Source organism: Lampetra fluviatilis, chromosome 64, assembly GCF_964198595.1.
Source record: "Lampetra fluviatilis chromosome 64, kcLamFluv1.1, whole genome shotgun sequence".
NCBI classification, from domain to species: domain Eukaryota; kingdom Metazoa; phylum Chordata; class Hyperoartia; order Petromyzontiformes; family Petromyzontidae; genus Lampetra; species Lampetra fluviatilis.
In genome coordinates this window covers 4001879-4016998 of record NC_136338.1, presented here as the reverse complement: position 1 = coordinate 4016998, position 15120 = coordinate 4001879, and the positions used below count along the sequence as shown (strand labels likewise).

Sequence of the window (15120 nt, the reverse complement as noted above, 5' to 3'; positions counted from 1 at the left end):
CGGCATGACCACGGCAACACAGCCACGGCACACGGCGGCATGACCACGGCAACACAGCCACGGCACACGGCGGCATGACCACGGCAACACAGCCACGGCACACGGCGGCATGACCACGGCACACAGCCACGGCACCCGGCGGCACCGCCACGGCACACAGAGCGGCAGCGGGAGAAGCAAGCGCCATGCAGTGGCTGCGGTGGCGGCGAGAGGATTGCGTGATGGTGGTGTTTGGGGGGGGGGGGTGCAGGCGATGAGGTCGGGACCGCGCGCCAGGGCGGTGAAGTATGCCCGGCAGGCCTGGTGGCTGTCGAGCAGAGGTCGCAAACGGGTTTTGATTCCTACCCGTACCGTACCCGTACCCGGCCGGGTACGAGTACGGTACGGGTATCGGGTACCTGATTGCGACCTCTGGGATGAAGCCATGTTGCAGGCGCTGGTGAGTTGATTCTAGGAACTTGAATTGTGAGAAGAGACAAGACGCTGGGAAATGAGTGACAAACGGTGACTCACCAGTGACTCACGGCCTACCCGTAGCCGTACCCGGCCGCACCAGGGTCGCAAACGGCTACCCGTACCCGGCCGGGTACGGGTAGCCGGGTATCGGGTAGGGTACGGGTATCGGGTACCCGGTTGCGACCTCTGCTGTCGAGCGTACAGGCGGTGCAACTGCACCGACACTTCCTGATCGCCGCCGACCGCTCCACAGAACGCCACCAGGGCGGCTCGGCACACGGACACGCGGTAGGGGGGCGCAGACGGCGGCGAGAAGCACGTGGCACACGGCACGGCACACAGGAGCGGGTATGGTGGTGGTGGTGGCGGTGGTGACGGTGGTGCGGACTTACTTGACCGACTTCCTGTAACTAAGCAGCCTAGAACAATGAGAGAGGCAGTGTTTCACTCGGTGGTACGGCAGCTACCGCAACGCGGCTACCACAACGCGGCTATCACGGTGCGGCTACCGCACAGCCCCCCGCTCGGCTCCTGCGCAGTGAGCATTGCCTAGCCACCGCTGTGTCTGCGGCCTCGATCATCCGAGTTGAGTGATGAACGGAGTTGACCCTCGGCGATCGTCGTCATTATCGTCGTCGTCGTTATCGTTGTCATCGTCATCATCATTATCGTCATCATCGTCGTCATCATTGTCGTCGTCGTTATCGTTGTCATCATCATCGTCGTCATCATCATTATCGTCATCATCATTATCGTCATCATCGTCGTCATCATTATCGTCATCATCATCGTTATCATTATCGTCGTCGTCATCATTATCGTCATCATCATCGTCATTATCATCATCGTCATTATCATCATCGTCATGATCATCATTATAGTCATCGTAATGGTCGCCATCATCGTCATCAACATTATCGTCATCATCGTCATCATCATTATCGTCATCATTAATGTAATCGTCGTCATCATCACAATCATCATCGTCAAATCAGCATCGTCGCTGAGCCTCCTGGGGAAGCCACGAGGTTAAGAGGACGCGCGACGGACACGCGCACAAATCACGCGCAAATCATTGTCGTGCCTTGTGCGACACAAAAGAGAAAATGAACATCAACAACGACACTGGGCTCCCCTCGCTCCCTTCGCCGGCTCGCCATCGCAACACAGCCGAGCCGATTCGAACGGCCGAACAGCGGCGATGCACTGTGCAGCGGTTTCGTCCGAACTAGGACTCATCGGCAACGGTGGAGTCACCTCCAAGCGGTTGCGGGGTCGACTGTCTTTGCATCACTCAATACTATTCTCCATCTCTGTACTAAGCAGGCTGACACCTGCTGAGCTTGTGGTGAGTCTGGGCCCAGCCTCCCATCTCTCTGCTAACCAGGCTGACGCCTGCTGAGCTTGTGGTGAGTCTGGGTGAATCTCCCATCTCTGTACTAACCAGGCTCACGCCTGCTCAGTTTGTGGTGGGTCTGGTTGAGTCTCCCATCTCTGCACTAACCAGGCTCACTCCTGCTTAGCTTAGGGTGAGTCTGCGTGAGTCTCCCATCTCTCTATTAACCAGGCACACGCCTGCTTAGCTTGGAGTGAGCCTGGCTGAGTCTCCCATCTCTGCACTAACCAGGCTCATGCCTGCTTAGTTTGTGGTGAGTCTGGGCGAGTCTCCCATCTCCGCACTTACCAGGCTGACGCCTGCTTAGTTTGTGAGTCTGGGCCCAGTCTCCCATCTCTGTACTAACCAGGCTCACTCCTGCTTAGCTTGGGGTGAGTCTGGATCCAGTCTCCCATCTCTGTACTAACCAGGCTGACGCCTGCTTAGCTTGGGGTGAGTCTGGTCCCAGTCTCCCATCTCTATACTAACCAGGCTGACGTCTGCTTAGCTTGGGGTGAGACTGGGCCCAGTCTCACATCTCTGTTTCTGCACTAACCAGGCTGACACCTGCTTAGCTTGTGGTGAGTCTGGGCCAGTCCCTCGTCTCTGTACTAACCAGGCTGACGCCTGCTTAGCTTGGGGTGAGTCTGGGTGAGTCTCCCATCTCTGTACTAACCAGGCTGACTCCTGCTTAGCTTGGGGTGAGACTGGGCCCAGTCTCACATCTCTGTTTCTGCACTAACCAGGCTGACACCTGCTTAGCTTGTGGTGAGTCTGGGCCAGTCCCTCGTCTCTGTACTAACAAGGCTGACGCCTGCTTCGCTTGGGGTGAGTCTGGGTGAGTCTCCCATCTCTGTACTAACCAGGCTGACGCCTGCTTAGCTTGGGGTGAGTCTGGGTGAGTCTCCCATCTCTGTACTAACCAGGCTGACGCCTGCTTAGCTTCTGGTGAGTCTGGGTGAGTCTCCCGTCTCTCTACTAACCAGGCTGACGCCTGCTTAGCTTGGGGTGAGTCTGCGTGAGTCTACCATCTCTGCACTAACCAGGCTCACGCCTGCTGAGCTTGTGGTGAGTCTGGGCCCACTCTCCTATCTCTGCACTAACCAGGCTGACGCCTGCTTAGCCTGTGGTGAGTGTGGGCCCAGTTTCTCGTCTCTGTACTAACCAGGCTCACCCCTGCTTAGCTTGTGGTGAGTCTGGGTGAGTCTCCCGTCTCTGTACTAACCAGGCTGACTCCTGCTGAGCTTGGGGTGAGTCTAGGTCCAGTCTCCCATCTCTGTGCTAACCAGGCTCACTCCTGCTTAGCTTGTGGTGAGTCTGGGGTCAGTCCCCCATCTCTGTACTTAGCAGGCTGAGGCCTGCTTAGCCTGAAAGAGCTGGTGGTGGTGCTAGGTGCTGTGTGTGGTTGCAGGCTGCTTACTGAACGCTGAACGGGTCACGGTGCTTGAACAGGAACGAGGAGAGGCTGGGGGTGTGCACGAGACAAAGACAAAGATCCCCCGTGTAGCCTTTAAACAGACCGTTGGGGCAAGGGCTGTTAGCGAGCAGCACCTGTGAAGGCCGGCTCGGAGCGCGAGGGGTGGGGTGGCCAGAACTATGATGCACACACCAACACACGCACACACACACGCACCAACACACACGCACCAACACACACACGCACCAACACACACACACAGACACACACACACACACCACCACACACACACGCACCAACACACACACCAACACACCAACACACGCACCAACACACACACACGCACCAACACACACACGCACCAACACACACACACAGACACACACACCAACATACACACACCAACACACGCACACGAACACACACACCAACACACACACACCAACACACACACACCAACACACACACCAACCCACGCACACACACACACACACACACCAACACACACACACACCAACACACACACCAACACACACACACACCAACACACACACACACCAACACACACAGACCAACACACGAACACACACCAACAAACACCAACACAGACACACACACACCAACACACAAACACACACACCAACACACAAACACACGCACACACACCAACACACACACCAACACACACACACACACAACAACACACCAACACACACGCACCAACACACACACACGAACACACACACACAGGAAAACACACACCAACACACATACCCCAACACACATACCCCAAGACACATACCCCAACACGCACACCAACACACACACACCAACACACATACCCCAACACACATACCCCAAGACACATACCCCAACACACATACAAACACACACACACACACACACAAACACACACCAACACACATACCCAAACATAAACACAACAACACACACACCAATACACCAACACTCAAACCCCAACACACACACACGCAAATACACCAACCCACATACCAACACACATACCCAAACGCACACACACCAACACACACACACGCACACACACACACACACCAACACACCAACACACATACCCAAACACACACACAGGCAGGGATCCCACGTGACACACGGCCGGGGCAACATGCTGTTAGCGAGCACCTATTAAGGCCGGCAGGACACACGAGGTTTGGTGGACCGAGAGGACAGCACGAAACAACCGAGAACCTTTAAATTCCACGGCAGTTCAGTGGGAGATCACACACAGGGGTTGTGGGTGAGCGTGTGGGTGAGTGTGTGGGTGAGCGCACGGGCGAGTGTGCGGGCGAGCGTGTGGGTAAGCGTGCGGGTGAGTGCGTGGGCGAGTGTGCGGGCGAGCGTGTGGGTGAGCATGGGGGCGAGTGGGCGGGCGAGTGTGCGGGTGAGCGTGGGGGTTCAGTGTGCGGGCGAGCTTGTGGGTGAGCTTATGGGTGAGCTTGTGGGTGAGCGTGCGGGCGAGCGTATGGGCAAGTTTGTGGGTGAGCGTATGGGCGAGTTTGTGGGTGAGCGTGGGGGCGGGCGTGCGGGCGAGCGTGTGGGTGAGCGTGGGGGCGGCCGAGCGAACGTGGGCGCGTGCGGGCGAGTGTACGGGTGAGCTTGTGGGTGAGCGTGGGGGCGGGCGAGCGTGCGGGCGAGTGTATGGGTGAGCTTGTGGGTGAGCGTGCGGGCGGGCGAGCGCGCGAGTCTCACCGGGAGGGAGCGCCGTCGCGTGTCTCCGGCTCCGAGAGGCTGAACAGCTGGTCCAGCTTGAGCTTCGTGTCCAGGATCTCGGCGTCGCGTGGGGAGTAGGCACCCCCCTCCTTCTGCCTGCTCCGGAACCTGGGGGGGGCAAGGGGGGGGGGGCAAGGGGGGGGGGGGGCGAGAGGGGGGGGGCGAGGGGGGGGGGGCAAGGGGGGGGGGGGCGAGGGGGGGAGCAAGGGGGGGGGCGAGGGGGGGGCTGGTTAAAGCTCGTCACCGCACTTTGCGCAGTGCTCATCAAGGAGCGATCGTCACGCGAACTGCCGGTCGTTGTCCTCCCGGGCCGCTCGTGCAAGAGAGCGGCCCACGTGGAAGCGGATGTCAAGGAGCTACCACGGAGACCGCCCCTCCGTTCAAGTGGGTGAGGCTGTGGCGAGCCTGAGGTTGTTGGTAGCGGTTGTTGCCGAGGTTGCGGGTGAGGTTTTGGTTGCGGGTGAGGTTGTCGTGAAGGTTGTAGCTGTGGTGAGCCTGTGGTTGTGGTGAGGTTGTTGCCGAGGTTGTGGTGAGGTTTTGGTTGCGGGTGAGGTTTTGGTTGCGGGTGAGGTTGTCGTGAAGGTTGTGGCCGTGGTGAGCCTGAGGTTGTTGGTAGCGGTTGTTGCCGAGGTTGCGGGTGAGGTTTTGGTTGCGGGTGAGGTTGTCGTGAAGGCTGAAGCCGTGATTGTGGCGAGCCTGCGGTTGTGGTAGCGGTTGTTGCCGAGGTTGCGGGTGAGGTTTTGGTTGCGGGTGAGGTTTTGGTTGCGGGTGAGGTTGTCGTGAAGGTTGTGGCCGTGGTGAGCCTGAGGTTGTTGGTAGCGGTTGTTGCCGAGGTTGCGGGTGAGGTTTTGGTTGCGGGTGAGGTTGTCGTGAAGGCTGAAGCCGTGATTGTGGCGAGCCTGCGGTTGTGGTAGCGGTTGTTGCCGAGGTTGCGGGTGAGGTTTTGGTTGCGGGTGAGGTTTTGGTTGCGGGTGAGGTTGTCGTGAAGGTTGTGGCCGTGGTGAGCCTGCGGTTGTGGGGCGGTTGTTGCCGAGGTTGCGGGTGAGGTTTTGGTTGCGGGTGAGGTTGTCGTGAAAGTTGTAGCTGTGGTGAGCCTGTGGTTGTGGTGAGGTTGTTGCCGAGGTTGTGGTGAGGTTTTGGTTGCGGGTGAGGTTGTGGTGAAGGCTGTAGCCGTGATTGTGGTGAGCCTGCGGTTGTGGTGCGGTTGTTGCCGAGGTTGCGGGTGAGGTTTTGGTTGCGGGTGAGGTTGTCGTGAAGGTTGTAGCCGTGATTGTGGTGAGGTTGTTGCCGAGGTTGTGGTGAGGTTTTGGTTGTTGTGACATTGTGGTGAGCCTGCAGCCGTGCCTGTGGTGAGGCTGTGGTTGTGGTGCAGTTGTTGCTAAGGTTGTGGGTGAGGTTTTGGTTGTGGGTGAGGATTTGGTTGTGGGTGAGGTTGTCGTGAAGGTTGTAGCCGTGCCTGTGGTTGTGGTTCAGTTGTTGCCGAGGTTGTGGTTATGTTTTGGTTGTGGGTGAGGTTTTGGTTGCGGGTGAGGTTGTGGTGAAGGTTGAAGCCGTGATTGTGGTGAGCCTGTGGTTGCGGGTGAGGTTGTGGTGAGGTTGTGGTGAGGTTGTGGTGAGGTTTTGGTTGTGGTGACATTGTGGTGAGGTTGTGGGTGAGGTTTTGGTTGCGGATGACGTGGTGAGGTTGTGGTGAGGTTTTGGTTGTGGTGAGATTGTGGTGAGCCTGCAGCCGTGCTTGTGGTGAGGCTGCGGTTGTGGTGCGGTTGTTGCGCGGTTGTTGCCGAGGTTGTGGCGAGGTTGTGGTTGTGGGCGAGGTTGAGGTGAGGTGGTTGCCGCTCCTCACCTGGTGAGGAAGACGACCATGAGGACGAGGAGGATGAGGGATGCGACGAAGAGGGTCACCCCGATGACGACCCCCACGGTACTGCTGGGGAGTCCTTCCCCTACAAAGACAAAGGTCCCCCGTGTAGCCTTCACCGACTGTTGGGGCAAGTGCTGTCAGTAGCGAGTAGCACCAATGAAGGCCACACCAAAGACAAAGGTCCCCCGTGTAGCCTGCACAGACTGTTGGGACAAGTGCTGTCAGCGAGTAGAAGCATCTATGAAGGCCACACCAAAGACCAAGGTCCCCCGTGTAGCCTTCAGCGACTGTTGGGACAAGTGCTGTCAGTAACGAGTTGCACCTATGAAGGACACACCAAAGATAAAGATCCCCCGTGTAGCCTTAACAGACTGTTGGGACAAGTGCTGTCAGTAGCGAGCAGCAACACCTATGAAGGCCACACCAAAGACAAAGATCACCCGTGTAGCCTTAACGGATTGTTGGGGCAAGTGCTGTTGGCGAGCGCCTATTAAGGACGGGATGGTGCGGCGTTCGAGGTGGGCGGTGTGGCAGTCAAGGAACTAAATTACGGCTGAGTCGACCTAGGGGACGCCCAGGAAAAGTTCACCATTTCCTCTGCTGATGATTATGGTTCATGTACCGGACTGACTCACCCAGCGTGCTGATGCGTTCAGAGTACAGAGAGTCCGTGTACTGCCCCAGGATGTTGATGCCTCGAAACTTGAACCTGGGATGCATTACGTCAACAACAACAACATCAACATCATCAGCAGCAGCATCATCATCATCATCATCAGCAGCATCATCATCATCATCATCATCAGCAGCAGCAGCATCATCATCATCATCAGCAGCATCATCATCATCATCAGCAGCAGCAGCAGCAGCAGCATCATCATCATCATCAGCAGCATCATCATCATCATCATCAGCAGCAGCATCATCATCATCAGCAGCAGCAGCATCATCATCATCATCATCAGCAGCAGCAGCATCAGCAGCAGCTCCTAGAAATGAATGCACAGTGCCACTCCTGACCCCTGCGAGCTCGGAGCGCCCAAGTCGTGAACTCTCGGGTAAAGAACGCCGATTTGGGGCTGGATTGGTTCCCTGTTTCAACCGAACACCTTCCGTGGGCGTCGAGTGGAGGGATGGGATGGACCTCCAGAAAACATCACTCCTTGGAAATACGTGGCATGAACCTCCTGATGGCATCACTGCTTGGAAAGACGTGGGATGGACCTCCTGATAACATCACTCCTTGGATAGACGTGGGATGGACCTCCTGATAACATCACTCCTTGGATAGACATGGGATGGACCTCCTGATAACATCACTCCTTGGGAAGTCGTGGGATGGACCTCCTGATAGCATCACTCCTTGGATAGACATGGGATGGACCTCCTGATAACATCACTCCTTGGGAAGTCGTGGGATGGACCTCCTGATAGCATCACTCCTTGGATAGACATGGGATGGACCTCCTGATAACATCACTCCTTGGATAGACGTGGCATGAACCTCCTGATAACATCACTCCTTGGGAAGTCGTGGGATGGACCTCCTGATAGCATCACTCCTTGGATAGACATGGGATGGACCTCCTGATAACATCACTCCTTGGATAGACGTGGGATGGACCTCCTGATAACATCACTCCTTGGATAGACATGGGATGGACCTTCTGATAACATCACTCCTTGGATAGACGCGGGATGGACCTCCTGATAACATCACTCCTTGGATAGACGTGGGATGGACCTCCTGATAACATCACTCCTTGGATAGACATGGGATGGACCTTCTGATAACATCACTCCTTGGATAGACATGGGATGGACCTCCTGATAACATCACTCCTTGGATAGACATGGGATGGACCTTCTGATAACATCACTCCTTGGATAGACATGGGATGGACCTCCTGATAACATCACTCCTTGGATAGACATGGGATGGACCTCCTGATAACATCACTCCTTGGATAGACATGGGATGGACCTTCTGATAACATCACTCCTTGGGTAGTCGTGGGATGGACCTTCTGATAACATCACTCCTTGGGTAGGCGTGGCATGGACCTCCTGATAACATCACCCCTTGGATAGACGTGGGATGGACCTCCTGATAACATCACTCCTTGGATAGACATGGGATGGACCTCCTGATAACATCACTCCTTGGATAGACATGGGATGGACCTCCTGATAACATCACTCCTTGGGTAGTCGTGGGATGGACCTTCTGATAACATCACTCCTTGGGTAGGCGTGGCATGGACCTCCTGATAACATCACCCCTTGGATAGACGTGGGATGGACCTCCTGATAACATCACTCCTTGGGTAGTCGTGGGATGGACCTTCTGATAACATCACTCCTTGGGTAGACATGGGATGGTCCTCCTGATAACATCACTCCTTGGGTAGACGTGGCATGGACCTCCTGATAACATCACTCCTTGGATAGACATGGGATGGTCCTCCTGATAACATCACTCCTTGGATAGACGTGGGATGGTCCTCCTGATAACATCACTCCTTGGGTAGACATGGGATGGTCCTCCTGATAACATCACTCCTTGGGTAGACATGGGATGGTCCTCCTGATAACATCACTCCTTGGGTAGACATGGGATGGTCCTCCTGATATCATCACTCCTTGGGTAGACATGGGATGGTCCTCCTGATAACATCACTCCTTGGGTAGACATGGGATGGTCCTCCTGATATCATCACTCCTTGGGTAGTCGTGGGATGGACCTCCTGATAACATCACTCCTTGGATAGACGTGGCATGCACCTGCTGACGGCATCACAATGCAGTGGCCACTGCTGCTCTTCCTATCGGTGATTAACAACAAATGGGCAACGCGTAGTAGTATGAGGAGGAGGAAGAGGAGGAGGCTTTCATGACCGGTAAGCATGGGTGGAAAAACCCCGATTTTTCCAGCGGCAGGCATCGGGTTTTTTCTTTAATACAATAAAACCCGATTTTGGGCAATTAAAACCTGGTTTGATGAATACGAAACTGTGATCCAAGGCTTAAGGCTGCTTCCTCGTCGGTGCTGCTATCGTACTCGGGGGGGCCGTCGGGCACGGGGTAGTCGTAGAATGCGGCGGGCAGGTTGGTCTTGATGAACACGACGAGCTTCTCCTCCACAATCGTGGGCGCCGCCAGTGAGTTCCTTCGCTTGGAATGGATGAAGCCCATCGTCGTTGAGAAGTTGGCGAAGTAGCGCTTCTGCAATTAGAACCAATGAAACCGGATTTCTCCCAATCTCAGATGATCGGGTCTAATATAAAAAGACAATTAAACCCGATTGTAAAAAACCCGACGTTGCCACCCTTGGCGGTAAGTGACTACCTCAGTGCGATTTTCCTGGTAGGATGGGGATGGTTAAACTTGTTCTTGTGTGTGTGTTAGGACGATTTGTTTACCTTTCTTGTACCCTGTACGTTCTGACCTCGTGTCCCTACTGGACATCTGTGAATGAAGAGCTTCATAGCTCATCGGATTCCTCCTGCAGTGTACATACATATTCTGGTTCTGATATCATTCATGAAAACGTTGTTTCTGTTGGGCTGGATCGCGCAGAATATGCGTGTCGTGAACATTCCACCAACCGACGCAGCCAATTAGACAAGATTTGTGCCGTGAACAATTACTGATTGGCACGTTTCTGTGCCAATTAGTGCGTGAGTGTGGAGGTGAGTGTATGAGTGTGAAGGTGAGTGTAAAGGTGAGTGTAAAGGTGAGTGTAAAGGTGAGTGCAGAGGTGAGTGTATGAGTGTAGGGGTGAGTGTAGAGGTGAGTGTATGAATGTGGAGGTGAGTGTATGAATGTGGAGGTGAGTGTATGAGTGTAGGGGTGAGTGTACAGGTTAGTGTATGAGTGTGAAGGTGAGTGTAGAGGTGAGTTTAAAGGCGACTTTGTGAATGTGGAGGTGAGTGTATGAGTGTCGGGGTGAGTGTATGAGTGTGGAGGTGAGTGTAGAGGTGAGTGTGGAGGTGAGTATACAGGTGAGTGTATGAGTGTGGAGGTGAGTGTACAGGTGAGTGTATGAGTGTACAGGTGAGTGTATGAGTGCCGAGGTGAGTGTTCTGGGCGAGTGCACGAGCTTGAATCTCCCCCCTCCCCCCCGCCCCGCACTCACAGGTAAGCTCTCCCAGGCTTGAGCGGCCCGTTGCACACCTGGTCGGTGCGGGCCTTCTGCCGGCACGTCTGGTCCCCTCCCACGACGAGGGCGGGCTCGGTGGCCCGCTGGGCCCTCCCCGGCAGGGCCCACCCCCGCCGGGCCCGGCAGGCGGTCCCCACGGCCTCTGCCGTGGCCACGTACGGCCGCGGCCGACTGCCAAAGTAGGCCTCGTGCCACGTGGACAGCGGCTCGTCCGCTACGGCTGGAGGGGGGGGGGGGGCGGGGGGGGGGACATGACGCCCGGTGAAGGTCCATGTGTCTCCCACGTGTCTCCCCCGTGTCTCCCACGTGTCCCCACTGTCTCACCCCCCCCCCGTGTCACCCCCCCCCATGTCCTTCCCGTACCCCCATGTCTCTCCCGTGTCCCTCCTGTGTCTCCCCCCCCCCCCCCGTGTCTCCCTCATGACCCCCTGTGTCACCCCCCCCATGTCCTTCCCGTACCCCCATGTCTCTCCCGTATCCTTCCTGTGTCTCCCCCCCCCCCCCCGTGTCTCCCTCATGACCCCCTGTGTCACCCCCCCGCCATGTCCTTCCCGTACCCCCATGTCTCCCCCGTGTCCTTCCTGTGTCTCCCCCACGTCTCCCTCCATGTCCCCCCTGTGACTCCCCATGTCTCCCCGTCTCCCACGTGTCCCCACTGTCACCCCCCCCCCCCCGTGTCTCCCCCATGTCTCCCACGTGTCCCTCCTTTGTCTCCCCCACCCCCCCCCCCGTGTCTCCCCCCGTGTCTCCCCTGTGATTCCCCATGTCTCCCTGTCTCCCACGTGTCCCCACTGTCCCCCCCACCCCATCTCCCCCCGTGTCCTTCCTGAATCTCACCCCCCGTGACCCCTCCCCGTGCCCCCCCCGTGACCCCCCGTGACCCCCCGTGCCCCCTACCCCCGGCCTCGAGCACGATGGTGTGGATGTGTGTGAGGGGTCCTTCCTGAATCTCACCCACCGTGTCCTCCCCATACCTCCGTGACCCCCCGTGACCCCCAGTGACCCCCCGTGCCCCCCCCCGTGCCCCCTACCCCCGGCCTCGAGCACGATGGTGTGGATGTGTGCGAGAGGTCCTTCCTGAATCTCACCCACCGTGTCCTCCCCATACCTCCGTGACCCCCCGTGACCCCCCGTGACCCCCCGTGACCCCCCCCCGTGCCCCCTACCCCCGGCCTCGAGCACGATGGTGTGGATGTGTGTGAGGGGTCCTTCCTGAATCTCACCCACCGTGTCCTCCCCATACCTCCATGACCCTCCCGTGACCCCCCGTGACCCCCGTGACCCCCCGTGACCCCCCGTGACCCCCCGTGACCCCCGTGACCCCCGTGACCCCCCGTGACCCCACGTGACCCCCCGTGACCCCCCGTGCCCCCTACCCCCGGCCTCGAGCACGATGGTGTGGATGTGTGCGAGGGGTCCTTCCTGAATCTCACCCACCGTGTCCTCCCCATACCTCCGTGACCCCCCGTGACCCCCCGTGACCCCCCCCGTGACCCCCCGTGACCCCCCGTGACCCCTACCCCCGGCCTCCAGCACGATGGTGTGGATGTGTGCGAGAGGTCCTTCCTGAATCTCACCCACCGTGTCCTCCCCATACCTCCGTGACCCCCCGTGACCCCCCCCCATGACCCCCCGTGACCCCCCGTGACCCCTACCCCCGGCCTCCAGCACGATGGTGTGGATGTGTGCGAGGGGTCCGTGCTCGTCGCTGAAGAGGCATCCCGGAGCGGCGAGCGCCACCGTGTCGGCCGTGACGGCGCGGGAGCCGTCGGCACGGCGCGCCACCACGGGCAGCCCCAGCGGCACCGGCGGGGCTGGGGGCAGCCACAACAACCACCACGACAACAACTTCAACCACCACCACAACAACAATAACATCAATATCAACAACAACAACAACCACGGGCAGCCCCAGCGGCACCGGCGGGGCTGGGGGGGGGCAGCCACAACAACCACCACGACAACAACTTCAACCACCACCACAACAACAATAACATCAATAACAACAACAACAACCACGGGCAGCCCCAGCGGCACTGGCGGGGCTGGGCGGGGAGGGGGGGGGGCAGCCACAACAACCACCGCGACAACAACTTCAACAACAACAAACGTCACCACAACAACAACTTCAACCACCACCACGACAAAAACTCAAAGCACCACCACGACGACAACTTCAACAACCCCCACGACAACAACTTCAACCACCACCACGACGAAAACTTCAACAACAACAACAACCATCACCACAACAACAACTTCAACCACCACCACGACGAAAACTTCAACAACAACAACAACAACCATCACCACAACAACAACTTCAACCACCACCACGACGAAAACTTAAACCACCACCACGACAACAACTTCAACAACCTCCACGACAACAACTTCAACAACCTACACGACAACAACTTCAACAACCACCACAACAACTTCAACAACAACCATCACAACAACAATAACCTCAATAACAACAACAACAACTACGGGCAGCCCCAGCGGCACCGGCGGGGCTGGCGGGGGGGGGGGGCAGCCACAACGACAACCACGACAACAACTTCAACAACAACTTCAACCGCCACAACAACAACTTCAACAACAACCATCATCACAACAACAACTTCAACCACCACCACGACGAAAACTCAAACCACCACCACGACAACAACTTCAACAACCTCCACGACAACAACTTCAACAACCTACACGACAACAACTTCAACAACCACCACAACAACTTCAACAACAACCATCACAACAACAATAACCTCAATAACAACAACAACAACTACGGGCAGCCCCAGCGGCACCGGCGGGGCTGGCGGGGGGGGGGGGCAGCCACAACGACAACCACGACAACAACTTCAACAACAACTTCAACCGCCACAACAACAACTTCAACAACAACCATCATCACAACAACAACTTCAACCACCACCACGACGAAAACTCAAACCACCACCACGACGACAACTTCAACAACCCCCACGACAACAATTTCAACCACCACCACGACAACAACTTCAAACACAACAACCACCGCCACAACAATAACTTCAAACACAACAACCACCACCACAACAACAACTTCAACCACCACCACGACGAAAACTTAAACCACCACCACGACAACAACTTCAACAACAATCACCACCACAACAATAACCTCAATAACAACAACAACCACGGGCAGCCCCAGCAACACTGGGGGGGCTGGGGGCAGCCACAACAAAAACTACAACAACAACAACAACCACAACAAAGACAAATGTGAGCGAGTGGTGAGTGAATGGTGAGTAGTGAGTGAGCAGTGAACGAGTGGTGAGTAGTCAGTGAGTGGTGAGCAGTAAGTGAGTGGCACGTGGTGAGAGAGTGGTCAGTGAGCAGTGAACGAGTGGTGAGTGAGTGGTGAGTGAGTGGTGAGTGTGTGGTGAGTGGTGAGTGAGTGGTGAGTGAGTGAGTGAGTGGTGAGCAGTGAACGAGTGGTGAGTGGTGAGTGAGTGGTGAGTGAGTGGTGAGTGAGTGGTGAGTGGTGAGTGAGTGGTGAGTAGTGAGTGAGTGGTGAGTGAGTGGTGAGTGAGTGGTGAGTGAGTGGTGAGTAGTGAGTGAGTGGTGAGTGAGTGGTGAGTGAGTGGTGAGTGAGTGGTGAGTAGTGAGTGAGTAGTGAGTGAGTGGTGAGTGAGTAGTGAGTGAGTGGTGAGTGAGTGGTGAGTGAGTGGTGAGTAGTGAGTGAGTAGTGAGTGAGTGGTGAGTGAGTGGTGAGTGAGTGGTGAGTGTGTGGTGAGTGGTGAGTGAGTGGTGAGTGAGTGAGTGAGTGGTGAGCAGTGAACGAGTGGTGAGTGGTGAGTGAGTGGTGAGTGAGTGGTGAGTGAGTGGTGAGTGGTGAGTGAGTGGTGAGTGGTGAGTGAGTGGTGAGTGAGTGGTGAGTGAGTGGTGAGTAGTGAGTGAGTGGTGAGTGAGTGGTGAGTGAGTGGTGAGTGAGTGGTGAGTAGTGAGTGAGTAGTGAGTGAGTGGTGAGTGAGTAGTGAGTGAGTGGTGAGTGAGTGGTGAGTGAGTGGTGAGTGAGTGGTGAGTAGTGAGTGAGTGGTGAGTGA

The 15120-nt window shown here is 56.6% G+C and overlaps 1 protein-coding gene across 1 annotated transcript in view; it reads right to left on the bottom strand.

The window, feature by feature from the left end:
- The window catches only part of PTPRQ (protein tyrosine phosphatase receptor type Q), a 111718-nt gene that overhangs the window by 35284 nt on the left and 61314 nt on the right, over positions 1-15120 (bottom strand). The window contains 6 exon segments of the mRNA XM_078882250.1: positions 3252-3296; positions 4977-5105; positions 6841-6940; positions 7494-7567; positions 10997-11240; positions 12676-12834. Coding sequence (XP_078738376.1) covers positions 3252-3296; positions 4977-5105; positions 6841-6940; positions 7494-7567; positions 10997-11240; positions 12676-12834 — 751 coding nt within the window.